This window comes from Ostrinia nubilalis, chromosome 1, assembly GCF_963855985.1.
Source record: "Ostrinia nubilalis chromosome 1, ilOstNubi1.1, whole genome shotgun sequence".
NCBI classification, from domain to species: Eukaryota; Metazoa; Arthropoda; class Insecta; order Lepidoptera; family Crambidae; genus Ostrinia; species Ostrinia nubilalis.
This window is the reverse complement of record NC_087088.1, coordinates 15,043,590-15,071,380: the sequence shown is the minus strand read 5'-3', so window position 1 is coordinate 15,071,380 and position 27,791 is coordinate 15,043,590. Positions and strand designations below refer to the sequence as shown.

Here is a 27,791-nt window from a genome sequence, read left to right as displayed (position 1 = left end):
TACCTAATGATCTACGTAACGTATGATTGTTAGTGGTGTGACTATAGGTACAAGGATAGATTGAAAGAAAACATTATTATAATTTCCATAAATAAATATCATTTATTCATATCATATAACAGAATTTAATAAACGTACCTATACATACGTTACCTATCTAATAACATGTTTTAACAAAACTAGGCATCTTTTTAATACCTAGTTACCTACCTACTTACTACTGGGCGGATCAATTTATTGTAACTACGAGTAAGTACGAGAAAGTAAGTTAGCATCAGAAATAGTACTGCCAGAATTTATCCAACTATGCAGGCGAAGCCGCGGTCATATCTCGTTAAATTAGCCTTACTGTCAGACAGGTAAAATTAAAGAACAATAATGAACCCAAAAAATTTTGGTTGATCGCAAAGCTGTCTAGTTTTTCAAACGAGGTAATATTTACTATGGACGCTGGAGTTGAAACGCATCCTAATTGAAATATCTAACATCTCTCATACTTTAATTTTAAAGAACTTTTATTCTGGTACAGTCGACAGCAAATCAGACTATATATTTTTTGCAACGTAACCTGTATTACAACAAGATAGGACAGACGTCACTGTGTTTAACCGAAAGTGCTGTCGTCCGTACAAAATAGTGCGTGTTTTGCTACCGCTTTAGCCTAAAAAGATCTTTAAATCTGCAGCAGCAAGGCGACCCCGGCGAGGGTCCACTTGGAGGGCTTGTCCTTGGTCTTGAGGTTGAAGGTCCAGACGTAGGTGGGCCCGCGCGTGCGCGTCTTGTACACCGGGCACTCGTACATGTTGCGCAGGTCCTGCTTGTCCTGGGTGATCGCCTGTTAATTTTGGTTAAGGATAATTTTGTTTTATGAGTTAAGCCCTTTTTAAGGCCTGCAGTTGGAATTATTATTGTTTTTGTTAAAATCTGTATTTTTTATTCTTAAATAAGTAAGATGAAGTCTTGAAACGAAAGTTTTTTTAAAGTTTTAGGTTGTGGTAGTTCTTTGTAATCTTTAAACAAAGCACATACTTTTAATTCGTAGCCTCTCTCGTAATTAAATTCTCTACATTACGAGAAAGAAAAAGAAAATGGTAATTCACGTCAATGTCAATGTCTTAAAAACTTGTAAAGAAAATATAGATGTTTATAAAGATGTTTTGCGGGTAGCTTAATTCAAATTGGAGGGATAAGTGAAGTGAAGTGTTTTTGTCCGTGATTCTCTATTGAATAAGAAATTAATATTACCTGAATTTTATTCAAAGTGTAAAAATACCATCAAACATCGAAGTTCTCCCATGGTTTTTGTGTAAATATTATTTTCATACCCTGACGTTGATCACTGGCATCGGCGGGAACAGATCCTTCAACCTCGAATCCATTATGATCCCAGCCTGCACATCCCATCGGGCGCCTTCCATCAGCAGGCCATGGACAAATGCTCCATCTCGTGGAGCAGACCTGGAATCAGCGATCCTGTCGTACGACGAGTAGTATTAGGAAGCCGATCCATGCAGTGAGACAGTGAGGCAGCTTGCAGTGTACAGTGTGAGACAGAGGAAGAGGTAAGCTTGTGGTCCCTTGATAAATAAATATTCCTTCAGGATTGTTTAACTAACTGAGTAAAGGAAAGGGTTTACTACCAGCTGTCAAGAATCCCGAAACCGAAACCAATGATTAAACTGATACCAGAAGGTGGTCCTAATGTTCTAAAATCTATGATTTTTGAAGACTTTGGAAATTTACTTATCAAGGTACCGAAATTTGAAGTAGAGACAGTCATAGAGAACGTAGCTCCAGTCGATTGAAGCCACGCTAAGCGAAGCGTTGACGCCATTCATAAACCAAACCTGGTGTCGATCCTGAAGCCGGTACAGAATATGAAAACATGAAATTTAATGCTGTAAATAATCGTCACAGTCAAGGCATTCAGATCATGCTCAAGAGTTGACATGCGAAGACATGCGTTGTCAGGTTCGCACATAACACTAAGTCATGCTTAAACATGGCATTCCGTTCTGGGCATAAAATGTTTGTACACTGATTATTTTAGGTATTATAACGACAATTGGGTGATTTTGACATGACACCACGACGCTCTCGTGATGCCACACCATGCATAAAACGGGTGGTATCACGAGTCATGACACTTGAAGCTTGTTGCTGCTGATATAATTTTATGCGATTACATGGTATTATAACCGCTTTCAGATAGCTTGGTGTGTGATGTGTGACAGCAAAAATATTCGTCCTTTTACTGAAATTCTTTTTCATGAACCGCTATGATATTGCCAATAATCTCACATGTCTTAGATTAACTAGGTAGTAAAGTAAGTAGTACCCCCGTAGCACCGTGGTGTCATGTAAATCAGCCTAAAGGGTAAATTTGCATGTATAGTAGTTATCTGAAAGTGTTGTATGGGGCACTCACGTGAATTCTTCTTTCATTTTTTTGGTGACGTCACACTGTAAACACATCTTGTCCAGAGGCAACTCATACCTTCTAGCTGTGCTTTGCATTATAGCAGTTAGTAGACTTTGAGGGTTGAAAAATCCTGCTAACCATACTGATGCTGGCAACTGCAAGATATTGATTTCTGTAGTGATTCTTGAATTATATTGTCTTGTGGTATCAAAATTTCTTGCACTTACAACAAAATCTGTAGCCCAAGTCTCCAATTCTCTCAGCCGAAGGGTTAAGTCCACAAACCAGGCCGAAAGCCCCAACAAAGATGGATATGCTCTTTTTGACCATATCATTGGTACCTAAAAAATATGAAATTCATTGAATTGGATTCAGAGCATTGTCAATAAAATTAAGGCGTTACTTACCTGATCTAAAAATAGTGCATTTTCTAAGTCTTCCATGTCTGATGTGATTGTCAGCTCTCCCTATAAACAGTCAATTCATATTGTAACATTTTTTGTATAGGTATAAATGTAAGGGCAAAAAAAGAATGAGACATGTATATGCTCCTTAAGAGCATTTGACGATTTGCAAGTACTAATTTAATTAGTCTAAACAAATAAAGAAAATGTTGATTTTGATTTTTGATTTTTAATAATCAAAATGATGAAGATTTACCTTCAGTCCTAGATCCAATTCCCTCAAAGATCTCTTCATCTCTCCAGTAAGGTAGTTCATCCGCTCGCACTCTTGGAAAGCTACAATAACGTATGGCGTCCTTTCTTCCACCTTCCCCATTATTTCTACCATGTTGAACTCTTCTGGCAGTTTTTCTATGATTTCGTCTAACATCTGTTTTACCTAAAGAAGAAAATAAACCAATTTAAGTTAATATTAAAACCATGCAAGATAGGCGCTTAGTCTTTTGAGCGTGGTTACAGAATTATAAAGATCACTATCTTAAAAAGACTAACCTTGTCCTCTCTGGTAACAGTAGCAGCACCAGAAGCTTGAGCATCTCTAGGCTGCATTTCAAATATAGTCCTAAAGAGATTCTCTGAAGTTGTGGTTAGGAAGCCAATCTCTGCGTTGGGATGTAGCCCGTAGAGGTAGGGAGATTCAGTAGGCATGGCGTCTTCTATGTACTGATGGTAGCCACAATAGTCTGTGTTTGGAGGTGCTGGGAAGCCAGGGGCCAGTTGCAATTCGCCATCAACCTTAGTGATACAGAGATTAATCATAGTTAAATTATCATTAATTTTAAACGTCTTTTGCATGATATTATAGCATACAACTTACAAGATCAGGTTGCATGAGTTCTTCCAAATAAGCGTTGCAAAGTCTGCGATCCCAATCGTCAGTGATATGTCCGCCATACATGATCTCACCGAAGAGGTACCTTAAGTCCTCCCACGGGACTCTGGAGTTGGCTTCCAGATAATTGTATAGTACAAAAACACTAATTGTTAAATCCCCTAAAAGTTTAGTATTGGAGTCAATATTGTTATTATTTTAGCTATCACTGACTACAAATTGTAATGAAAATTATGCATTACTAACCAACATTGAACGGGTAAATTTTGTTCCAACCTTGCGGACCGAACTTTCTTCTCTCTGCCACAACGGCATGGAAGTAACAAAGAGCAAAAAGAATTGCTTTGAACTCTGCTTCTTTTCCGCACATTTCTAGTGTTTCTTGGTTGAAATTATCCAGTGCTTTATGTATGTTTGCCTATGGAAAAGAATAGCTATAGGAAATAATGCAAAAGTGTATGTTAAAAATGAAAACTATAGATCATTAAATTAAAACTTTAGAACAAAAATACCTGTTTGTATCTATAATATATTATTATTATAAAGAGCTATGGTTTTCTGAATAAAGAAAAAAAAATCATCCTACAATTTGTAATTTACCTGCATCCCAGTAGGCGGTTCGTTTGTGATTTTAATACTCGATTCTAGAATGCCTTGTGGAATGATATGAGCAGCTGGCGTGGCTGCAGGTTCAGCTGACATAAACAGTCTGAATTCTATGTGGCATCCGTTTGCGAAGCTCTCCATCTTCTTTTCAAGGCTTGGCAACCACTTTTTCACTAAGTGAATATTCTGAAATTATACAAATTCAATCAAAATTATGATGATGAAAACAACTTAAAGTTGTTGATAATTCTTGCAATAAATATTAACCTGGAGTACAACCCAATGTCCTTTCTGTAAAGCCTCATCCATGGCCTGTTCCGCGACTATCTCCTGACCCTGACCAAGAGATACATTGTGGAAATTCCCATTATCCGATGTGAAACCCATAACTTTTCCCAATGCTTCCACATCCTTCAGAGGGTTTACTCCAGGCGATAGGATGAAAAATATCGGTGTAGTAGGACTTGTCTCTTCAAACGATTTGCTGAACTCTAGAGTTCTGTTTTCAACGTATTTTGTGCCCATTTTCTCTTCAATGTATGCTCTGTAATAAAATTTTAACTCTATTAAAATAACTTTGATTCTAGTTATCGTATGAGTATTCCTTAAGCATTACTTACGCGACTGCATACGTCATTCTGTCTGGTCGTAAGGCTCGTAGCATACACAATCTTTGAAGGGCTGTTTTATTTTTCCATTCCTGTAAAAATATACTTTGTTTAATTTACGTTCGTCAAAGTTATAAAAGCATGCATAAAATAGATTCTTACTTGAGGGAATTTTTCTCTTTCTGGGCTCTCCATCTCAACAATCTTTTTCCATCTCTTGGGTGAAGTCTCTATATCCCTGTCAAGGTTCCTGAACTCTTCCTTTCCAGCCAGGGAACAGATGCCTCCCCAACTGTGGTTTGAGAGAAAATCCACAGGACTGGTGACGTGGGGTTTGACAGGAAATCGGAGGAAGAAATCCAGGTCAGCTGGTGATATTTCTTCGCTCATTAGTAGCACCTTAAAGTATGTAATTAAAGGACGGCATTATGACCTTACATAATTCTTATTAGGTTGAAAAAAACTAAGACCTAAAAATGGTACCTGAAACGTCATTTGTGATGCAAATATAAGTTTGTCGCACTCGAACAACCCTCTGGAAGTGTATTGAAAAACGGAATAGCTAATGCAATCGATCAAGTTCTTGATTCTTTGGGCTACAGTCTCTGCTGGCTCAGCTCGAGATATTGCCTTTTGGAATACAACACTGAACGCCTAAAATACAATGAAACGTAGTACGTACATAAGTGTGAATAGTAGTAGAACTATATTTTGTAGACTGCTCATAAATTGATTTACCTTCAGAGAAAATTGATATATTGGGTTGATAGTATTCAAGTCATTGAGAATGAAGTAAAGAAGGGAAGCCCTGGCAGCGGCTGGTCTGTAGAACTCACGTGCTTGGTCTATTTGGTGTGATGTTATTTTTGCTTCTGCAACCTGTATAATTTATAAATATTTTATTTTATTTATATTTTCTAAGTATTTGATTTTATTTTCAGACAAAATGTATAGTTTTTTTTTACAAACGAACCTTTTTCTCAATGTCAGCAGCTGTCTTCTTAGTGGTCTCTAAGTTTTCTACTAGTGCTGTATCACCAAGTATATTCTCTCCTGCTGACGACAGTCGAGACAGAAGATCGTCTTCTAGTTCTTTCAACTGTATCTTAAATTGATTCTGTTGCTTTGTCAACTCTGCTTTCAGGTCTTCTAAATCCGGCCGTTCGGCTTTGACCACCTCAGCTAGAAGTTGATCTTCTAAGCCGTCTCTTGTGACAGTGAAATTCACCAAAGTAGTTTGGGCTTGCATTTCAGGTTTGTAATGTGGATTTGCCAATTTCGTGTGAAGAATCAGCCTGAAGCTTGAGCTGTATTCCACTTCTTTGTCTCCAATTTTTATGGCCCTATAAAGTAAATTAGTTTAACACAAGCATTAGGGTGGTCCTTATTTTTAGACTTTTGAATTATTCCCGGGGCACTTTCTCATTCGATTATATACCTCTAAATATGAAATTAGCTTTTTTTGTTTTTTTTTTTGGTTAAGATTTAGAGGTCGCTACCAGCTGTCAAAATATTTACAAAAGCTTTGAAGATCTTAAATCATGGTTTCATAAATGTTTTATTTAAGTGTTTATATCACATTTTAGGTGCAAATGAACATCGCATAGATAGAATAGACAATCGCTTCTTGTCCCCTTCTCCCCTTAACCCCTCTTCTGTACCGACCATGGTACCGACGCGTCGAGATACTAACAAGTCAACTCTTATATCTTAAAAATAATTGATTCAAATATGTACATTGTACATAATATCTTAGTTCATAGCAACAACAATAATTTTGTAATATTTTTATTTGGCTTTGGCTAAAAATAAATGAATCTAACAAATACAGATTTTGTGCTTTTACTTAAAATTCAAACCTTGGTAGCGACCCCTAAATGTCTTTTAAAAATTAAAAAAAAAATAATGAAAGACTTTCATATGGTATATATTCAAATTACGTGGTGCCCCGCAAAATATAAGAAAAAAATTTTTTTTCGTAGGAATAAGGACCACCCTAACAAGCATGGTGTTTTGTAAAATTAACCTCATTAAAGAAAAATATTATTTATGCCTTACTTTCCCTTTTTAATTAGATTTCTTCCCAGTAGCGGATCAAGCACAGGGTCAACTGTTTCCCCAATATTTTCAAATATAACGGTTTTGCCTTTTATGATGGACTTTTCAATTGTGTCTAAGTAGCCCTTTTGACCCAACCGGATTACTTGTAAATTGTCGCCATATTTTTGTTTGATCCATTTCACTCCTTGAAGCTGAAAGTTTTAAGTGTTTTATCATTATTAGAACTATGTAGGTAGGTACGTCTGATATTTCTGATATTTATGTGACTATAGTTACACGTAGCATAATTCATTATACTTACCTGTGGATCAATCATCAGTGGCCATCGGTCGGAATTGGACAATATTGTCGCGTTCTCAGTACTCATGCGATCTGAGGGAAGTCCTTCGTTTTGCCACATTGCGATCTGTGTATCATCTGTCAGCATTGTCAGGGGATCGAGGCCTTCCGTGATTGGTATTGGAGGCTATAAAAATATATTATTATTAGGCTGATTTAAAAAATATATTTCAGTGTAGGCATCAACGTGACATATTTTTGTACCTTAATTTTCTCATCTGAACCTATTAAACTTTTAACTTAAATGTCATTAACATTATTTGATTAGTCAAATACCTCCAATGTCTTCATGAATGTGAGCCAATTTTTGTGAAGTAAATCCAGTCTGTATTGCTTGGTAAAGCATCCTACGTACGATATGAATGCGCATACAAGCAACACATCTCCTGGCAACGTCGTGCTCTGCTGCATAAAACTGCAAAAGTAAAACAGTCCTTTATTAAAATTTCATGAAATGAAACCATTACCTGGTCGGCCGTTTGGTGTAGTGGTTCGAAACGGACTACTACGCTGAGAGAATCCGGATTCGATTCCCGGCCGGGCAGAAATTGATGAATTTTAATCTCTGTGACGGGTCTGGGTGTTACTATGTATAAATGTATGTATTAATAATATTGGAGGCTTGATGACGCTAGGTGAAATTATCTAAAGATTTGATACTTATTCGGAACTCTCTTGTTTACAAAATATAGTTAGTGCAAAAGACACTCATAGCTCACAAGTGCAATTCACAATGTTTACATACTTAGCAACAGCTTCAGCCCAACGCACGTTTTCACTGGCCAGCCCATTGACGAGCCTGTTAGCGAGCTGAATGGTCTGGTTTGTAGCATCTGCCTCCTTTTGGCACTTCACTTTCTCTGCAGTGGCTTTCTCGAAGTCAGCTGTGAGTGATGCCAAAAGCTCTTCCAAAGACTAAAACAATGAGCAATTTAATTTTTTTCATTAAGATTTAAGGGTGTCTGATTTATCTCAATTGTTTTAAATGGGTTTAATACTTACAGCAACTTTAGATTTGATGTTTTTCAATTTCTCTTGAGCTGCAGCTAGTTCAGCATTGGCAGCTTGTAACGCTTTCCTCTTAGGCTCTACATCGCAAAATACTTCAAAGAATTTTATTATGTTGATGACCCAAGCGCACAGTCCTGCTGCTGCAGCTGATTTTGATCTTACGAATTCTAAAAATAAAGTTGGTTTTCGTTTAAAATTATTTTATTGTAACTTTCTACTACCTACCTATTTTGTTTTCTATGACTATTCGTTACCAGGTTCAAACTCAGAGTCCTTGAGGTAAGGTTGGATAGCTTTGATGACGTCAGGGTGAATATTTTCTTTGTCGTAGTGTATAAGTGCCTCCAAAAACATGTCCACTTTCGCCATTACCACCTAGGATAAAACCATCATAAATTACTTGGCATAAGTGATACTTGTTATTAGTGTTGTAAGGTGTATAAATGATAGCTCATAGACTTCAGTACCTTTGCTGCTTTCCAGCTCCGATCTTTAGGTATTTTTCCTCCAGGAGCCATAAGCACCATGACAGCAGCAGTCACATTGGTCACAGCTCCCGGTGGTGAACCGAAAGACTTCAGCTCAGTGAGGTTAGCTTTGTTCAACGTATTCAAAGCCTCTTGAGCTGCTATGAGCGCTGGTTCTGCTTTTATCAAATCTTCTTCGCAGTCCCTTTGCTTCTTTGACACCTCTTCAGCTATAACTGCTACTCTTTCTTCTTCTTCGTCAGCTGCAATGACGAATGATGATCATAAGTCACTACTCAAATTACAAATAAAAATAAGAACATACAATACGAAATATTAGCAAGATTGTTTATTTTTTCATACCTAAGGCTTTCTCGTGCTGCACTTTAGCAGTCTCGATGCCAACGGTCTCAATAAGTTTGTCTGCGATTTCATTCTTCTGCTGTAATTCTATTTCTTGAATGGCTAATTTCTTTTTCAGTTCGGCTACTTGTTCGGCAGTAGACCGGAGTTTCTCTAAACCGTTTTCTAACCTGTAATATTGTTTTATAAGTACACAGAACATCTTTATTATTATCTGATGGATAAAATTAAATCTGTAAATTACCTGGTTATTTTAGCTTGCAACTCGCTTGTTTTATTGTTTACAAGTTTGGCGTACAAGCTTATCTGTTCCAAGTAACTCTTTGGAGTTGTGTAATTGTATCGTCTCTCATTAGACAAATAAGCCTTCGATATTGTGTTCACTGAAGTGTGGACGTAGGCCATGAATCGCGCTACTGAATCTCTTAATGTTACCTGACAAGTGGAATTATTTTTCCAATAAATAAATCATGAATTAAAAGAATGCGCTTGTTGTTTAAAGTTACAACCAATTATATTTTTATTGAAAGAGATACCGATTATTTTAGTAATGAAAATGCATAAATAGAATTTGTTGATACTGTACAATATCTAGCAAAATAATTGAACATATTTTACCGGCAAGCCATTCAGTTTTTCCAAGAAACTCATAGCAACAGACACGAGGGCCTCTTGCGGCCATTCATGGAACCAGTTGATAGAGGTGCAGTTGATCAGAGCTGGAAACTTTCTCGATCGCACCCTTAATGTAGAACCAACGGGAGAGAAGCACAGAACTACTTTCAGCTGCTTGCGAACTCTATCTATGAAGAACTTCCAACACACTTCCCTTGTATCTGGTAGGCCAGCACCTTTCACCTGAAATATTGGTATACTATTAAACCGTCAGATAAATTGCCAACTGTAAGACATGACGTATTCGGAAATGAATTTCTTGTTGAGAGGGAAAACATAATGTATAGCTTAATGTGCCGTTCTTTGAGGATTTTCGCGAGTCTTTTATTCATACTATACTTTCCTTTTGGAAGAATGAAATTTTTAACAGTTATATGATTATTCTGATGAACTTAAGAGTCTTTTAATAGCCCCGTAGCTTTATTTTAACGACTAATTACCTCATTCCTCACACCAGCCAGTATGTTTTCGATTTCATCGTCAGGGAATAAGTCAGCTACTTCACCAGACGCTAGTAGGTCGTTTATGAGCACCAAAAACTGTTCATTAGCCACTTGTGCGTCAGTCATCAAGAACATTATGCCGACATTTTTTAGACCAGTTTTGATGTAGAGTCCGTTCAGCTCATTCTGTGAAAAACATTTTTTTTTTGTGTAGATTGATAGAACGAAATCGCAATAGGTTTTAAAGTATTTTGGTATTCCCATGTCAAGTCCATTCGGTTTTAAATTGGTACCTTTAAGTCGGCCACTCCGTATCCTTTCTTCAGCTGTATTTGCAAGACTTCTAAACTGGATATGAATGCAGCCAGACGAGATAATGACTGTTTTCCAGATCCACCCACTCCAACTAGAAGCGCACTGCCTCTAGGACTTTCTAGAATTCGACTAATTCTGTTAAATATAAAAAAGTAAATCATTAGTACAATTTGTACATAACAACTTCAGATGATATTTAATGTTAATTACTGAGTTAAACGACAGTTCATACTTATAATAATAATAAATATTGTGGCAAAATTGGCAACATTGTTATTTCTTTAATGCAAAATCAAGCTGTATGATCTAATTTTGCGTCATCTAATTAACCGTCTCTATGTTCCGATTCGTACATCTTCTGTTGAGACAACGCGTCATGTCGCATGATCGAAGATCTTGCTTCGTATTTATTACTAATCGAAGTTGGGAATTCTAAATGATTACTGTCTAACTCAAAGGTGACTGACTGACTGACTGACATAGTGATCTATCAACGCACAGCTCAAACCACTGGACGGATCGGGCTGATTAATTTGGTATGCAGGTAGATGTTATGACGTAGGCATTCGCTAAGAAAGGATTTTACGAAACTAACACGGGATCCATGCGTACGAAGTCGCGGGCGGCCGCTAGTTACATTAATAAGACTGACAGGTCTCACCTACAAATGTGCATCATAGCATCTTCAAACAGAACCAGGTTCATGGCCGCGATGAGGTCGTTGTAGCTAGACATGGCCTCTAGCAGGAGCTTGTTCAGTTGCTCCCATGACGCGATCGGCATGTACTTGGGCTCGCCGATGCCACCGGCGAAGTGGCAGTATATGTTCGGCCTCTCGAATACTGTGCCTTCGTCTATGTCCTGGAAAAAAATAATTAAATTAACTAAGCCGCAGACGAATGTCCAATTTTAGGACAATTGCTCGCGGTTCCGTTTCAATGGCCTCAGAGGACATCGTAGGGTTTAGTGGGTAGGCCCCGCCCTCCTGGCGGGGAGAGTCCCACATAACCCACTGACCGTCCCCAATGGCTAGTGGCATACCCCGACAGAAAGAAAAGAGTTAATTATCTAGAATACCAAAGGGAGTATACTTAAGCTGGGTACAGACATGTGTAACATGTAAGGTTGTAATGGACTAACAAGAATCCTGCTTGCGTGTAAACGGCATTACGATGTTAAGTGTTATCCATACTATTCCCATTACATTACACTTTAAAGACGTCTGGATCTGGCTTCAAATGGTAAATACTTATACATTTATACTTACCTCAAAATTCTTCTTGCAAATATCCACTTGCATTTTCAGGAATGCGTCAATGTCCTTGTCCTCTGTTAGTTTGTCGCCGTACACCCGATGTGTTTCGTGTAGCCATAGCCTTATGATGTCTGATGGATTGACTAGACACTCGTTGGTGCTGAATAGGAAACCCTATGAAATTATAGTTAATTAAATATCTATGTACTAAGATTTTGACAACATGTTTTTTATAACGAATTATTAATTTACCTGAAACACATTTGATAGATCCCTGAGGTTGAAAATATAGTGGAATTTGATCGCAGTCGGAAGAAACACTTGGGATGCTTTGTTATGTAAACCCATAGTTGCGCTTACGATGCTTGCTGAAAATTATTTATTTTTTATAAATTTTTAAATTAGTTAATCATACACAGTTTTGTTAAGCAGAATTCCAAGCTTAGCAGCTAGTTTGGGCAGCCTGGCTGCTTTAGAAATGTACAGAGAAAAATATTTAACAATGCGATATATTTTTTGAGTTGTGAAGTAAGAAATCAATTCACATTAATAAAACAATTGTGGATATTCGTATCTGATTTGTCAAAATTAATGTCGTCCATCCATCTTGCATCAAGCGTCCATCTTGTTCTAGGTTCTAGTGTTCAACAAAGTTGCTGACAAAATTACCAAGCTGTTTTTGAATAATTCTTTATTGTGCGAAACGAAAGATTATCTTTACAAAGAAACTTGGTGTCTAGCAAAATGAAAGATTCATGTGTTGTTCTTTCTTGAATAGCCAACTTTTTAATAATTTATGACGGCAACTTCACTGATAAAATCTTGTTGTCTACAATTTGATTGTACCTGACAATTTTGATATTTGTGGATTGATCCGCAGCTCCGGGTTTGTTAGGTGTTGGCTCAGAATCGAGTAATAAATGTTGTTTAAAGCCTCATTATTGGGGAAACTGATTGCAAATACACAGAAATGCCTCTGCAATCTAGGATTGATTGTGAAGCTGCCAGACGTCGGATTCATACATGAGACGTACTGCGTGTTATGGATGTCTTTCAGGCTAAGTTTGGTCCGGTCGTACCAGTGGTTATAGTCTAGGTGCTGTCTTATAATTGTGTGTGGCTGTACTGTCCCATATGCGTCCACTTCGGGCATGTTCATGTCATCTATGAAGTAAATGAGTGTCTTGTTCCCTGGTGGACCGTAATTTCGACCAGCTTTCTTTTCTAATGGTTTCTCTAATATTTTCTGCAGCATTTCAGATGATGTGTAGAAGTTGAAGGGTACTGACTGTATTGCGTAAGTTTCTGGAAGTCTGATGGAAAATAGACACAATGAAATAAACAAAGTATGATACACATTTTACATCTCTCGTGATCGAAATTGTAAGATCTTCTTGATCAAACTTACCCTTGCAATTTCTCGTTGACCAAAACTGTTTTACCACAGCCAGCTCCTCCCACCAACATGACTGGATGTTTGTTCTTCATCAGCAAGTCCAGAAAGAATCTAATCCGTATTGTTTCAGCTGTAGGTACTAGGACCGCCTAAAATACAAAAAAAATGTACATTATAAAGTCGCAAATTACCTACCATTATCGCAACAATCTCGATGCTTACCTGTAAGGGTATATCGGAGTCCAATTCAAATTTAGGTATTTTCTCTGTCCACGGTGTAAATTGTTTACTCTCTGGATCAATGTAATAATCGAAAACCGTACCACCAGCGGGGAACTTGACTGTTTTGAATTCGTTTACCCACCATTTTGTGAATTCTGAACACAACAAAGAGAAACATAGAATGAGGTAACGTAAAGCTCTGTTTATGCTATAATTATGAACTATGCTATTTATTAAAGAACTTACCAACACGATAGTCGATGCCCGTGTCTTGGAACATTGCAGACCCAAAGGCCCAAACGCAAGCGAACACAAAAAATATGTCATGCCATTCCTTAGGGCAGTCAGCTGGCGTGTTCTCAGGTACAAGCAAGCAATCCAGAAGATGGCACAACATCTGTATGTGAGCCATCTCAGCTATGGGAGTAATCTTCTTGAATCTATTCCTCACGGTCTCCAAGCAAGGAGGAATGTATTTGTCGAAGAGGTTCACCAGGTTTGACTTCTCAGCTGGCACTTTTCTTGTTTCAATCCAACTTGTAACATAACTGTAAAAAATATTATGTGGATAATTTATCTATTACACTAATTTAAATACACGAGTATCCTTTAGGTAGTTGACTTACGGGTTCCATCCTAAGTCTTGAGCATTGATGTATAAAATACCAGCTCGTGATACAGTAGCTGGAGTAGCGGTCCTCAAGTTTGAAATTTCAAACATCAACCTCATAGTTGGGGTCAAAGCAATTCTTTCATTACTGGCTAACGTCAGTATTTTATTATCATCCATCACTGTGTTTAGGGATTCAATCCACATCGGATCTATATCTCCATCCAAAACTATCCACTTTGGATTTTCACCAACGATATTCGCTTGATCTCTCATTATAACCGAAAATAAACCATCCTTCCATTCTCTAGTTGCTGGATTAATAATACCAAATAGCTCATCATTGGTAACTGCTTTTGGATTTAAGTCGTTAAATAGTGGTTTCTTTCTTAAATTCTGGTACGTTTTAAATAGTGTCTTCCATACTTGAGTTTTGCCTGTGCCTGCATTACCTACAATGAATACCGAATGTCGGACTTCAAGTAACTCTTCAAGTTGGACCACCTTTAAAATGAAGTTATCCTCAGGTTGTAGTAGAAGATCCATTGCTGCTTGTTTTACTGTTCTTTCAAAGTCTAAGTCTCGTTTGCGTGGGACTTCCAAGGCTGGAAATAAATCCCCAATCAAACCCATGAACACTGGCATATCATCAGTAACTATTTTGGGAATATTGAAGTCACGAAGAGTCCTCATCAATACCTCCTCTTCAGGTCGACCAGGGTCACCTCTCTGCAAATGTATGAAAAGCATGAATTTTATATCATCAAACGTGTTTTCGCTGATTACTGTTATTTAAATAAGTCTTACTTTCAAGGATCCAGCTACAACAAGCACAGACTTGATAGCTCTTAGACCCCAATCATAATGATCTTGCTTTGACAACAACTCTTTGCACAAAGTATACAAAGTGATAAACTTTCTAGCAAGGATTTTCGCTTCTTGAAATCCCTCAGCTACCAACATAATTTCACAAATCAGTTCAAAGTCCGGAACAACCATGGCGCAAGGTCGGAATAAAGCCTTTAGATTTTCTGGTAGCTCTGTTCTGCCAGCATAGCCTGGATTCATTGTTATGAATATGCCAACACTGGGCACTAGCACGATGATTTCACCCATGAAATTGAATTTTTCTTTCTTGTCCCTGAAAGTAATTATTTTACAAACAAAAGTTATATTTGTCACTCCAATACAAATCCATGTAATGCGTAATTGATACCTTATAGCATCTTGTACTGATTTAACTTGAACCGCTACGACAGACAACACTTCAACTGAAATTCTGTTGAACTCGTCAAAGCATCCCCAAGCTCCTGTTTGGGCTAGTCCTTTATAAATATTTCCACAAGACTGAAAGTAATAACAAAACATTATTAAGGTTTGAGTTATTGATTATTTTTAAAAATAATAAGACTAATAATTTATTGTGATGATTTACCTGATAATCCATTTGTTCAGAGCAGTTGAATACATACACCATGATGCCCAAGGCTCTTCCTAAATCTTTGGTGGTTTCTGTCTTTCCCGTACCAGCTGGTCCAGCAGGCCCTCCACCCATGATAAGATGTAAAGACTGTCAAAAGTACATAATTACAGTAAATGCTACAAATAAGACTATAATGTGCTATGTTTATTGATTTCTAATTTCACTAACCTGTGTCAAAGTTATATAACATCTATCAGTCAAGGGTGTGATGACCAATCTGGGTGTGTTTCCCAAGTACTCGTAGCTGTACAGAAACTGTGCGTCACAGATATTTGCAAAGCAATGCATTTCGGCATCACCCCATCTGCAAATGAAACATAGACTCAGTAGTTAATCCACAAATTTCAAATCATTATAATTTAGAATTTATAATGAATAGAACTGAAATAAAGTATGTTAAGAAAGAATAAAGTAGATAAAAATGCATCTACGCCACGTGAAGATTGTGTAGTATGAAAATGAAATAACCTGTGACTAAATAGTGCACATGATGCCAATCTACTTAGATTTCTCAAAACCTGTGTCTGAGTTGTGACTGCCACTGGAAAGCTGATCCTGCTTCCACTTTGCCTTGAATCAGTTTGCTCACGACATCTCTTGAGTGTACATCGATAGTACAGATGGTCATAATTTTCTGCCGATCTTGCTTACTGAGTTCTCCTATCAGCAATGTGATCAAAGTGCTAAGTTGAGACAGCTGTTTCTTATAGTAATCCTTTAATGCATTATCGTATCCTTCTTCTAATCTTGAGAAGGCCATGTTTACTTCTGTGGTCCACCAAATTTGTGAACCACATAAAGATACTTGCGCCATAAAATCAAACAACCATTGTTCCCGTGGTTTCTCTTCATACGAAACGATGGCCTCGCCAAAGTATTGCCTGATGGTGGACCTCATTATATCTTGAAGTCTGTTCAGCCATATTTCAACCTGAAACCACAGTTATGCTTACCGTAACAACTCTTACAAGTGACATTTGTTTAGCATAAAATAAAAATAGAATTTACCGGTCCAGTGCAGTCACAAGTCCCGTGAAATGGCACATATTCACCATCCTTTGCTATCATACCTAGAGCCACTTTTTCATCAGGTTTCTCACTTTCAGCAAACTTTAATTTCGCTATAGAGTCAAAGAGTTTCGTTAGGTGCCTAGAAAATAAAAAATAAAATTATGATTCTATTTGTATTAGGTATAATATTTTTTTGTCTCTTGAGTCACAGTTGTCTTAGTTACAAGCTATTTACCTTATCACAAGCTCAGCCTGATTCCCATTAGACAAAATATCTAACAAATCTGCAGATGACACAAAATAAAATCTAGGAAATGCCAATCTTTTCGTTTCCAAATATTCTGCCAAAGCTTTCTCGCAAATTACTAAATCCTTTTGAAGAACATCAAGCTTTTCTACTAGACCATCTCTATTAGTCCCTTTTACAACGTTTGGAGTTTTAGACATTTCTGTTGATAAGATCTACAAACAAAACAAAATTTAAGTAAAACATTCTACACAACATACAAAACGTTACAATTTTTGTCAAAACATTACTTTGAATGCGGAATCAATCCTATCAAATCGGGCAGAATCTTCAGGTAGTTGCTTTCTGATATCCTCAGAACTCATAAATATGCTCTCCAAGTGTGTCCAGGTCCTTTGCACTTCAAACCATACAGTGATTACTTGATCTGCTGTCGATAACTTCTGCTGCCAACTCGATACTTCTTCGAGAAAGTGCGCGATGAACTTGGATGTGATCAAATTTTGAAGTTGCACCTGAAAAACAGATATTATGTTAATATTACATTCAAAGTATAAAAGTCGTTACTTCGCTATTCCTCATAAATAAAGTAAAGCTTGATGTGTCTGTTAACACGTTGAGTGCGAAACCAGGTCTATAGACCTTGTGTACGTCTCGCTTACCGTGCGGCTAAGAAAATTATAGTTTTCCTTGTCGTGCGAAAGGCATAACTTCAATTGGGTCCGGTGTAGGAAAGTGATGAATATATATCTATGATGTATTCTTAAAATAGAATCCAATGATGTACCTACCTTAATACCAGGTTTTTAGACCTGGTACCGCACGGAAGTAATAAAATGTCTTCACAATGCGAAACCAGGTCGAAGCACCTTGTACCCTGCGCACCTGGTACCGGACCCCACGCTAGCTTCGTGCAGCCAGTGTTGCCTCGCATTCGTAAGAAACGCACATGTCGACATGGCGTCAAGAGAAACAAACAAAATCAAAACTGCATATTGATTATAATTTAATTTGCTACACGATTTATTGCTAATTTAAATAATGCTTTTCGTGACAAACATTTGAAGTTGTCACTAAATGTTATTAAATAATATGTTTTCTTTAAATATAGCTTATTTAAGTATTTATGCACGTATGTCTTATTTGTAAAATATTTAGACTAAATTATTAAAACATCTTTGTATGTTACTTTTTAAAATTTTTATTAAAACTTAATTTAAACTATCGATATTTGTATTTCACATCCCTAGAATACCCACTAGACTTCCCTACTTCAGTGCGGCACAGGGTGCATAAGCCTTGTATTTTGAATATAGCTATAATTTTTATACTCAACAAGTTATTCACGAACGCCTTCAGGTGTATGTCAATAAATGCATTATTATTAATATTCAAAGAAAAAAAACACAATATCTATTAACATGAAGCCAAAAATAAAATTAATATATCTTAAATATTACAAGGTCTTTAAGCCTTGTGCCGCCACAATGTAAGTTTTAATACCAGGTTTACTGACCTTGTACCGAAGGAATGGAAAGTATTAGAAAGTTACTGCCGCAGCAAAGGTGTTAAAGGTAGATAATTTTAGTGTTAAAAGCAACCATTTTTTTATTTACGAGTATATTCTAATAATTAATTGCTTTAATATGCACCTGGTTTTCCTCTAGCGTTTCTATCAATTCTTCACTGGCTCTCAACAAAGTACACCCAGTACGGGTATGTTCTTCTTGCTCGAACTCCATTCCACTCCAAGTGTTGTGCAAATCTTTAAGGATTTTTTCCATTGACATCTCTTTGACTGCTTTGTCCACTATATTTTTGACTTCCTCTTCGCATTCATGTAAATTCAATGCTAACAAATCTGCCAAGGTAGTATTTGCATCCATGACGATCCTAACCTATTAGATTGAATTGATTTTAGTAACAAGTTCCGTGCTAAGGATTACATCTACAAATCTAACTATTCTAAATATATGACTAAGAATTAATAAGATACGAGTAAGTTTATTCATCACTAATCTAGTTCTTTTAATAACTAAGAGTAGAGAGTTAAAGTACCTAGTAATAAAGTATCTCTACAACTGTACAAATTTACACAAATACTAACAATACTAGAAGAATTACAAGACTAGAAGAGGGTTCACTAATAAAAGTTGTGATAGTTGGAGCGAAAGATAAATGTTTACAAGCTACGAGTAAATACGACATTTCAAAACTACTGTATTCACACATGCAATTATTAGAAACATGCAAACCTAAACGTAATACATTCTGTCAATAAAATTTATTACGTATTATACTTAAAGTGTAACCATTATTATTGACATTATGAACAAAAATCAAGGTCATGATTAAAGGCCTCGTTCCCCGCTTTTGGGCATACTTACAGTGAGCTCAGGTGGCAATGCAGCTAAACTCTGTGAATCATAAAAGTAATATTTACATTGGCAAGACACATTTGCATATAAAACATCAAGTTGTTTGTATGTACACGCATTCCTCAGCCAGCATGACATTGAATAAACTTGTGAACATCCAAAGCATTGATGCATGCCACACGGTAAGATCAGAACATGCAAAATGCAGTTGAGTTAGGGTTCAGGAAATTAAAATGTTACCCTTAAACGTGCTCATCACACCAAGAGGCTGTACGTACAAAAGTTATATACACATTATTACACATGATAAGAATTTATTTTATCACATCCTTGTCACCTTTGTGGTCCTCATAAGTTGATCCCAATGCCGTTCTCTGATTGCTGGGTTCTGTAGTTCACCTACAGCTCGTAGGGAAGTTAGCATGTTCTTCACTGTTGCCTCCAAGTTTATGTAAGTGTCCCAACTGTAGAAGACAGAAGATATCCGTTAGAATACAACATACCATAAGTGTTCCGTTTTTCAAAAAGTTTGATTACCTTCTCATTTCCTTATCCAGAAGTCTGATTTCTTTGGCGAATTTCTTGCATTCTATATCCATGTTCTCCACGTCAATTTTACGCCATGGTGTGGTCTTCCAATCTTCAATGCTCGTCCGCACTATGTACACGTAATCCCATAGTTGCTGTATAGTGAAATGTGAAATGTATAGTGAATTGATTAGTAGGTAATTTTTAGAAAGCAGCTGTTTTTTTTAATGTTCAACATTACTCTACCTTGAGCATCCTCAACTCCTTTCTGCACTGCTTTAACAATTTGAACTCAGGTACGTTAACTTCAAATAACGATCCTGATCCTTGGATACCCTTCATTTCCTCCTCTAGATGTAACATTTCGTAGTCAACTCTTGACATAACCTCGTATGGATCTCCACATTCGTACTTGAAGAACTATAAACCAGATAGATATAGTATCAGTATAAGCGCGTACCTTAATACAGGAATCTTTGCCTATTCAGCATTCAATACTTCAATACTTGCCTCATATCTTTTAAAAACTTCTCGGTAGTAGGTTACATGCGCGTCAAAGGCAGCAATCTTCTTTCGTATTCCACTAACTTCAGCTGCTTGAAGGGGTGCTACTTGCTGTTTCACTGTAAGGGCCAATTTCTTAGTTCCTGCCCATTGTTCTGGTAATTCCTGAAAGTGATTTACAAACCCACTTATATGGTAAACTGATCAATCATTAACTTAATGAAGTATTCACAATATGTTCTTACCTGCAGTAATACATTGACTTCTTCAGGAATATCCATGTCGTAGAACTTTAGAAGTTCAATGGTTTCAGTGAGGGGCTGGAACATTTCATCAGTAACAGCGGTACGATCTTTCACGTGCATTAAATAACCCATTACGTTAATTAAGGCATCGTAATCGCCTTCTGGTACAGGTTGTAAGAGCCCTGAGAATAACATTAATAATTTTATACATGCAAATATTGATATTCCATTGTCATGGCATCCAAATGACGATTACAGTTTATTTACCTTCATCAGCTTTACGGATGAAATTAGCCAAATCAGTCAAACTAGACGTTACATTTTCAACCAAGTGTTCTTTGTACATGTTTCCCCATTTCCTTACAAGGTTTAATAGAGCTTGACGAAATGGTCTGATATCCACCTAAAACAAGCGTTGAATTATGTCTTTAATGAAAGAATACATTCTAAATTACTAAGTTAATTTAATGAAACAATTAAGGTTCGTTATGTATTGTTGCACTCGTTAATACTACTACAAAATTGCAATAGTTAAATATAATTAAACATTTATCTAATTTGTTGACATAAAAGCATTAGTTACCTGAAACCAGCAATTAAAAACTTTGTACGAATCCATTTCTTCGATATCCATAAACAGATTTTCATACTGATCGATTTGTTCTCTAAACGCTTCCATCTTTGGAGGGCAAGGTGTCGGTGGTGGATTATCCTTATCTTCCGATCCGATTCTATCTATTTCTTCAGGTTGCAAAATCCTTCCATAAGTCAAAAATATTTCCATAATCGCATCTCTTTCCTCAAGCCAAAGGTAACTGTAGTTTTCAAAGGTTTTACAAAATTCATTTGCATCTTCAATGACCTGCAAGTATATCAAAAAGTCGTTTAAAAATAAATGAAGCATTTCCAATTATGAATAAATGTTTCATTTAATGAAAAGAATTGTATCCATACCTTTTCTATTGCACCCAGTATTTCCTCTTTCATTTCAATAATAATATCATTGTTTACAATAACATCTTCGTAAGACTGTTCTTTATCAATATCTATTCTCTTTATCAAAGTAGACATTTTTAGTATGTCATCAATAATTCCTTTCACCATAGCTCTGAACCCTTTTTCATCGTTAGGGTCTAAGGTTGGAGCAAACACCATATCGGGCTCCAAAAGTTCCAATTGGGCTTCAAATAATGGAGCTAGTTTGTTTTTAGGGTCCATGTGTTCTGTAATATAAGCCGAACTAAAAAGAAATAATATGAAATTATCTCCATGTTCATAAATATCTATGTACATTTAAAGGTAGCTGTTGGAATTTCATTTAATGCTTACCTGCATGCAATACTTTTGAACAAAGACTCTTCTATCAAGTTATCAATGAAAGTAACATAATTCTTCCAAGCTTCACACTCCTGATTGTTTTGCATATTGAATAGCTCCATATTTTCTTGTAACAACTCTCGTATACGATCAGCCGTGTTGTTTATATCAGAATATCGTTGTTCTTTTCTTTCTTGTCTATCTTCAAGGTTGAGGAGTGTATCCTAGAAAATAAATATAAAAATGAAATCGTTATGAAATTATGTTCCATACTTATTTTTCTACTAACCTTTTTCCCTTCTTTTCTTTCAAATAGAGGCTTAGTAGCCCACTCCCTCATTACAGCCTTTATTTCTTTTAGATTTTCTTGTATTTTAGACATTCTTTCGTATAAGCTCCCAACTAAGGTGTGTAGTTCTTGTAGTTGAGTCCATAGATCTATCAATGAAATGGAAAACATTTGATATTACTTAGATTACTACAGACAGACAAATATATTTTAATTTAGTACGGGTAACTGACCTTGAGAGTTCCAATTCAGCTCATGTTGCGCTATTTCAATTCTATTGTCGATATTCTTTATTTCTTCTTCCACTAAATCAAACTCTACTTTCTGACTGTTCTTTCGAATTTGATTATACCAATCGATAGTGATTCCCAAGTTAATTCTGTACTGTCGATACGTTTCTTGTTTTTGAAACAAGGTTAAACCATCTTCTGGTATGTCGTTTTCAAAGTCTGGATTATTCCGCAAATGATGAACTTCTCTCAGGATGTCTATAACCTAAATAGTATTTTTTCATGCATTTTTGTTGTTTTTTGTAGTATTCTTAAAAATACATGCTTGAAATGAAAATTACTATTCGTGCATAAAACGTGTTTAAAAATAAAGCAGGCAGTTTTATTTTGAAATCACTGAAGTCATTGATTGTAAATATTATGTTCTTAAATAATTACTTACCATTGGGCTGAAGTTCATTATTAAATCAGATGCCTGGCGAGCTATAATGGTGTTGTTTGTTTTGTCTTCAATGATCTTAGGGATAGTCACTGCCCAGTCTCCGAAATATTTCTTTTTGAATGCTTCGATTTTTTCAATGAGTTGGTCGTATCTTTCGAAAATTTTGATCGCTTCATCCGAACCCTTTATCCTATGATAAAAATGATGAAGGAAAACATTCGTGAAAGTGTATAAAGGTATATCGTATTTAATATGATTTTCAACTATAAATAGCTACAGTCTCTAATCGTCTACTTAATCTACAGTGAAAGATTTGTGTTGAAATACATAAATAAACATCTCACAATTTTGGGAGAGGTTATTTAGATGATTTATAGCAAAGTAATCAGCTTTCGCAATTTGCCCCACCCAGCTGACTTACGGGTGCGGTAAATTGCGAAAGCTGACTACAGGCTTAGTTATCCTGGCGGCCAGCGTTGACATGAAGAGGAGTCCTCCAGCGACTGGGGGCATGAAGGCGTCGATTTCCATAACTCCGTATCTTTCAAGACGTTGAGTTTGTTCAGTAAAAAGTTCCTGTGGGTCAATGATTCATTGAAAAATTCCATAAAATCTGCTATAAGATTTTTTATTTGCAGCTGTACTTACTTCGCAGGTGACGATTTCTTTCTCGAGCATTACGATGATTTCGGCGAATTTTGCGGTAAATTCGTTTTTTATCAGAGGCCGATCCAACACTGATCCAACAATGTCGATCAACTGTAACAACAACGTGGTGTTATGTCGAATATACCTACTTACACTGGAATTGATGTACGATTTAAAAAATTAGAATTTACCTTAAAAATTGCCTCCAAAGTAGAACAGTTGTCGAAAGACTCGACAAGTACAGTTGACAGTTTCAAATCTAAGTCGATAATGTTTTCTTGAAATTCCTTGAAGTCTTCGTTAAATGTTTCATCATCAGGGTCCAGGACATCGTACGATTTTGATGCAAAGCTATGAAAGTAAGATTCGAATTCCGCTGAAATCTCTCTAATTTGCCCGCTGAGTACTCTGCCTTTCATACCACCTATCTCTATCTTTTCTAATTTTTGGAATTCCAAGACAGTTTTGAAAAACCATTGGATTGTAGTCAATCGATCTGTAAACCTGTTCATTCTTTCAAATACAGCGTTTGGATGGAAGGTCCACGGTATGACCCTTCTGTCTAAGAAGTATTTTTGCAAGTTGTCCTTAAAATATTCGAATGTGTTTCTGAATTTCTTCAGTATGTTCATGGTTAGTTGAATTCTTTGTGTTGCTTCATCGATATCGCTATGGAATAGCGTGCTTGGGTCTAAACATTTCTTAGCCTAAAATAATTGAAATGATTTTAATTATTGGATGTTCTTGCAGAGTTAATTTAGCGTTATGTACAGATTATATAGATACTTACCGTATAAATAAGCAAATTGCTAATTTGTTTCAGCAAAACCATCAGTTTAGAAGAGCTACAGTAATATTTAGAGTCTCTCCAGATCATACAAATTACATGGAACAAAGGCCGAAATAATGTCTGACACTCCGTAAAGTCAGTATCTTCCAAGGCTTGAAAATGTTTTTCTAATGTGTGAAGGTACAAATCTATTTCTTTTGCTTCAGCCAAAGCTGAAATACAAAATGTTTTATTAGAAACTTGCTCCGCTTATCTTTTGAAGTTACATAACCATCCCAAGTATCTTTACTTTTATTAATATCTATTATGATGCACTAAAATTTTTTGACAATTTTTTGTAATTAGTACATACCAGATACAATATTTTTGAAAAGTCTGCTGAAGCAGGGATAATAAGCTGACGTGGTTTTTTCGAGTATGACGGCCATGCAACGGACTCTCTCGCTCCGCAGTTGGTCATAGATGTAGTTCAAATTGCTCAGCCTTGACCTCCAGAACAAAATTTCTGACAAAAGAAAAAATAATTTTAATAAAAGACCCAATTAAAATTTGATAGTCGTTTGTTATCACAACTGCAACTTACCAGCATTAGGTAATGGATTCTGTCCATTATCGAAGGCCTGCGAAGAATCCTCCATCATGACGTCATTGATCTGCTGCGCCCACTTAATGACGACGCCTTCAATGGCGCTTTTAAGGTACAAGTCAACCTCTTCACCCCTGAGAACTTGCTTCTCTGCATCGTGAACTAACTCTACTCCAACTGGTAGTGGAAGTACTGTCTGGCCGTTTACTTTGCCTTTTACCTGAGTTACATAATACTCATGTTAATCCATAACCAGTAAGCAGAAAACTTACTTATAGATTGGCTGGTACTTCAATTGCATTTTTAACTTTTTATGCAAAGCAAGTATTGACTACAATTGCACCTGATGTTAAGTGAGATGCAGTCTAGGATGGCACATACCTGTCCTGTAAGTGCCTATTCACTCTCGTCTTTAAGATAAATAAACTAAATAAATTAGTGTCTAAAATACGACATTAGTGAAACGCTACCTCATAAACTGTGCTCTTCAGATTGTGGATTTGCTTGAGGATGTCCTGTGAGACAACCAACGGCCAACCTTCATGATTGAGTGGATTCGACAGAAGAGGAACAAAGACCTCATCTACTAAAGATGCCAACTCATCTATTAATCTGGGTGCAAGATCACCTACAAGAAATTATTTAATCAATATGATTTACTATTTGGACGAAAAGATTTGTACTAAGCTGGTAGGTAGTACATACCATAAATGAGCATTTCAGTGCAATTCTCCCTCGGCACGACATCTGGCTTCTTTTTCACGAAGTAGACGGACTTGTTCTTCAAATAGCACGGGAAAGACACGACTGGAACAAGCTGGTTGGTATGAGTCAGCACCACCACCAAGAGTAAAGGCAGTGGTTTGTCGACGAAGTCCCTCAAGGTCGATCTGTGTTCTTCTGTACCTAGTACTCGCATCCATTTCTCTGGCTTGAGTTTTAGGGATTTGACGGCGTATGACCCTATGAATTCGAACCGTGGGTCTTGGTTAGACGACGATGGACCTGCTTGGTCCATTTTAGACGGTTGCCTTTGTCATAGCTGTGTGATCTGCTGCTACGCCGCCGGTCGGGGTGGCTTTGACGGCGGCCTGGGAAAGGCAAGCCTGGCAAACGGCAAGTCACGCGAGTCTCGACGGCAGCCATTAAAAACGATGTCCCTTTGTACCGAGACATCGGCTGCCTTTACTAAAATAGATGAAGGTAGGATGTGCAGAAAAATGTAATATGAAAATAAGTACCTATGTTAAGAAAATGTGTATTTTTGCCGTTATTCTGAAATCCTTTTTAATAAAAGGTAAAGGAGATAATTCTCAACTATTTAGTTGACTTTCATTCATTGCAGGGTGTAAGGGGTCTCTTACACTTCGCTACATCTCATGATGGTATATGGTGCCATTGGCGATGATGGCGGTCCGTGCCGATCTACATCTACCTTCTCTGCTTCATCCATTTCCACTTCATTGTCGCTTTTCTTTTTATCACCTTTACCTACCAAGTAAGAAAATTAATGAGCTTCACAAATGATATCAAATTGGCATCGATAGGTTAACCAACTTTTAAGGCGTAATTTAATAACTGCAAAATGGTTACTTTCTTTTAGTTTCTAATTATTTCAATGTCTTTTTTACAAAAATATAACTTCGATAGACCTACTCGTTTCTGAATTAATTTATTCAACGTAGCAACATTCCATAATAAGAATTGCGTGTGCGCTACCACCACTAACTATTAATTCTTTGTTCTATTCCACTTGTTTTGTCTTTAAAGTCTACGTTTATTTATTTTATGTTTGTCTCCTTTATTTCTTCAAAAGTAATATTTTGTCAACGGTACATGGATTTCTAAGTGAGCAGTGCGCGTACCAGGCTACCACCCGCACCGCCCCGCCCGCTCTGGATGACACTCGCGACGTCGCGAATAAGGTCACCTAGGGCGGATTTACGCAGCGACGACGTTGGGCGGACGTGGCGGAGACGTAGCAGAAACCTGACGGGGTTCTGGTGGGAACAGCATGGTGAATTGGGCTTTAGAATGAGACGGTCTAATTTTCTTCTATGCTGTCTTAGCAATTGATGCATTTTCAATTTCTTTCTAAAACTATGTACTATATTTTCACTAATATACCTACTTACCAGAAACAAAAAAAATGTCGTGTCGTCTTTATTCGATTTCAACATTAATTAATAAATTGGTATTTTCATTGCATTATTAATAGAGTCGTTCACATTATTTAAAAAAATGCTTCAAATTAATTAAAGTTGTCAATTTAATTTTTGTTAGGTGCGGTACATTGGATATTCTATGCGTCAGAATCAAGTCAAATAATTTTATTTGATTCAGTGACTTCATCAAATTAAATGGCCTATTAGAATATAATTAACATTAACCTTTATTTATGATCCTAGTCGGTTTCTTTGATGTAATCGAGCGCTGTGAAATCCTACTATTTGGCAGAAAATCTGAGTACCAAGTTTTCAACCTTAGTTCATAAGGGCCACTAGTAATTTAAATTGAATAAAATATTTTTGATTTGATTTGATTTTGACATTAGTTTAGTTAGGACATTTCAAGCTTGTAAACCCAATCAATTATCCAAAAACACAATTTTACGGACGCGTAAGCTGTCGGTCTCATTGATATGTTAGACGGCTATGTCATGTAAGAACTGTATGTACTTTAATATTAAATGCAATTTATTTAGATTTTATAAAATCCATTTCGAGTATATTGCGAGTTCCTTTAGTAAGCATAATTTTTGCCGCCCGATGACACGATCGTTAATAAAATTAAGGACAGCTACATATCGTTATAAATAATGACCAATATTGGTAACATGATACGATGACTAATTCATACCAAAATGAATAAATTTAGCATCAAATCAAAATAAAATAACTATATTAATTGTGAGAATCTCATTTTATTGGTCAATATTTTTCCCAAAAAATACCAAGGATTTGTTTTAATAAATGTACTTTAAGTGTAGTCCCGTATTAATAAC

The 27,791-nt window shown here is 36.5% G+C and overlaps 1 protein-coding gene across 1 annotated transcript; it reads right to left on the bottom strand.

Moving 5' to 3' along the window:
- Positions 1-194: 194 nt before the first annotated feature.
- On the bottom strand, positions 195-25,805 carry LOC135071342 (dynein beta chain, ciliary-like). The gene is given in 66 exon segments (XM_063965165.1): positions 195-835; positions 1,326-1,473; positions 2,423-2,577; positions 2,650-2,763; positions 2,830-2,889; positions 3,083-3,265; positions 3,379-3,621; positions 3,704-3,879; positions 3,965-4,136; positions 4,319-4,510; positions 4,592-4,868; positions 4,945-5,024; positions 5,095-5,331; positions 5,416-5,586; positions 5,671-5,811; positions 5,906-6,275; positions 6,991-7,184; positions 7,295-7,459; positions 7,609-7,747; positions 8,078-8,247; positions 8,335-8,510; positions 8,598-8,718; positions 8,811-9,073; positions 9,174-9,343; positions 9,418-9,608; positions 9,792-10,031; positions 10,289-10,477; positions 10,585-10,741; positions 11,268-11,467; positions 11,874-12,035; positions 12,114-12,229; positions 12,708-13,174; positions 13,270-13,406; positions 13,480-13,634; positions 13,726-14,027; positions 14,106-14,818; positions 14,897-15,230; positions 15,306-15,436; positions 15,525-15,659; positions 15,741-15,876; positions 16,091-16,503; positions 16,581-16,722; positions 16,819-17,045; positions 17,121-17,345; positions 18,483-18,728; positions 19,218-19,247; positions 19,546-19,672; positions 19,746-19,891; positions 19,983-20,156; positions 20,247-20,405; positions 20,486-20,667; positions 20,753-20,888; positions 21,069-21,347; positions 21,440-21,725; positions 21,815-22,026; positions 22,092-22,240; positions 22,325-22,586; positions 22,764-22,953; positions 23,185-23,339; positions 23,412-23,522; positions 23,603-24,118; positions 24,202-24,413; positions 24,554-24,706; positions 24,785-25,007; positions 25,258-25,415; positions 25,493-25,805. Coding segments are annotated over 66 exon segments (13,470 nt in total). The 3' UTR covers positions 195-673.
- Positions 25,806-27,791: the final 1,986 nt, after the last annotated feature.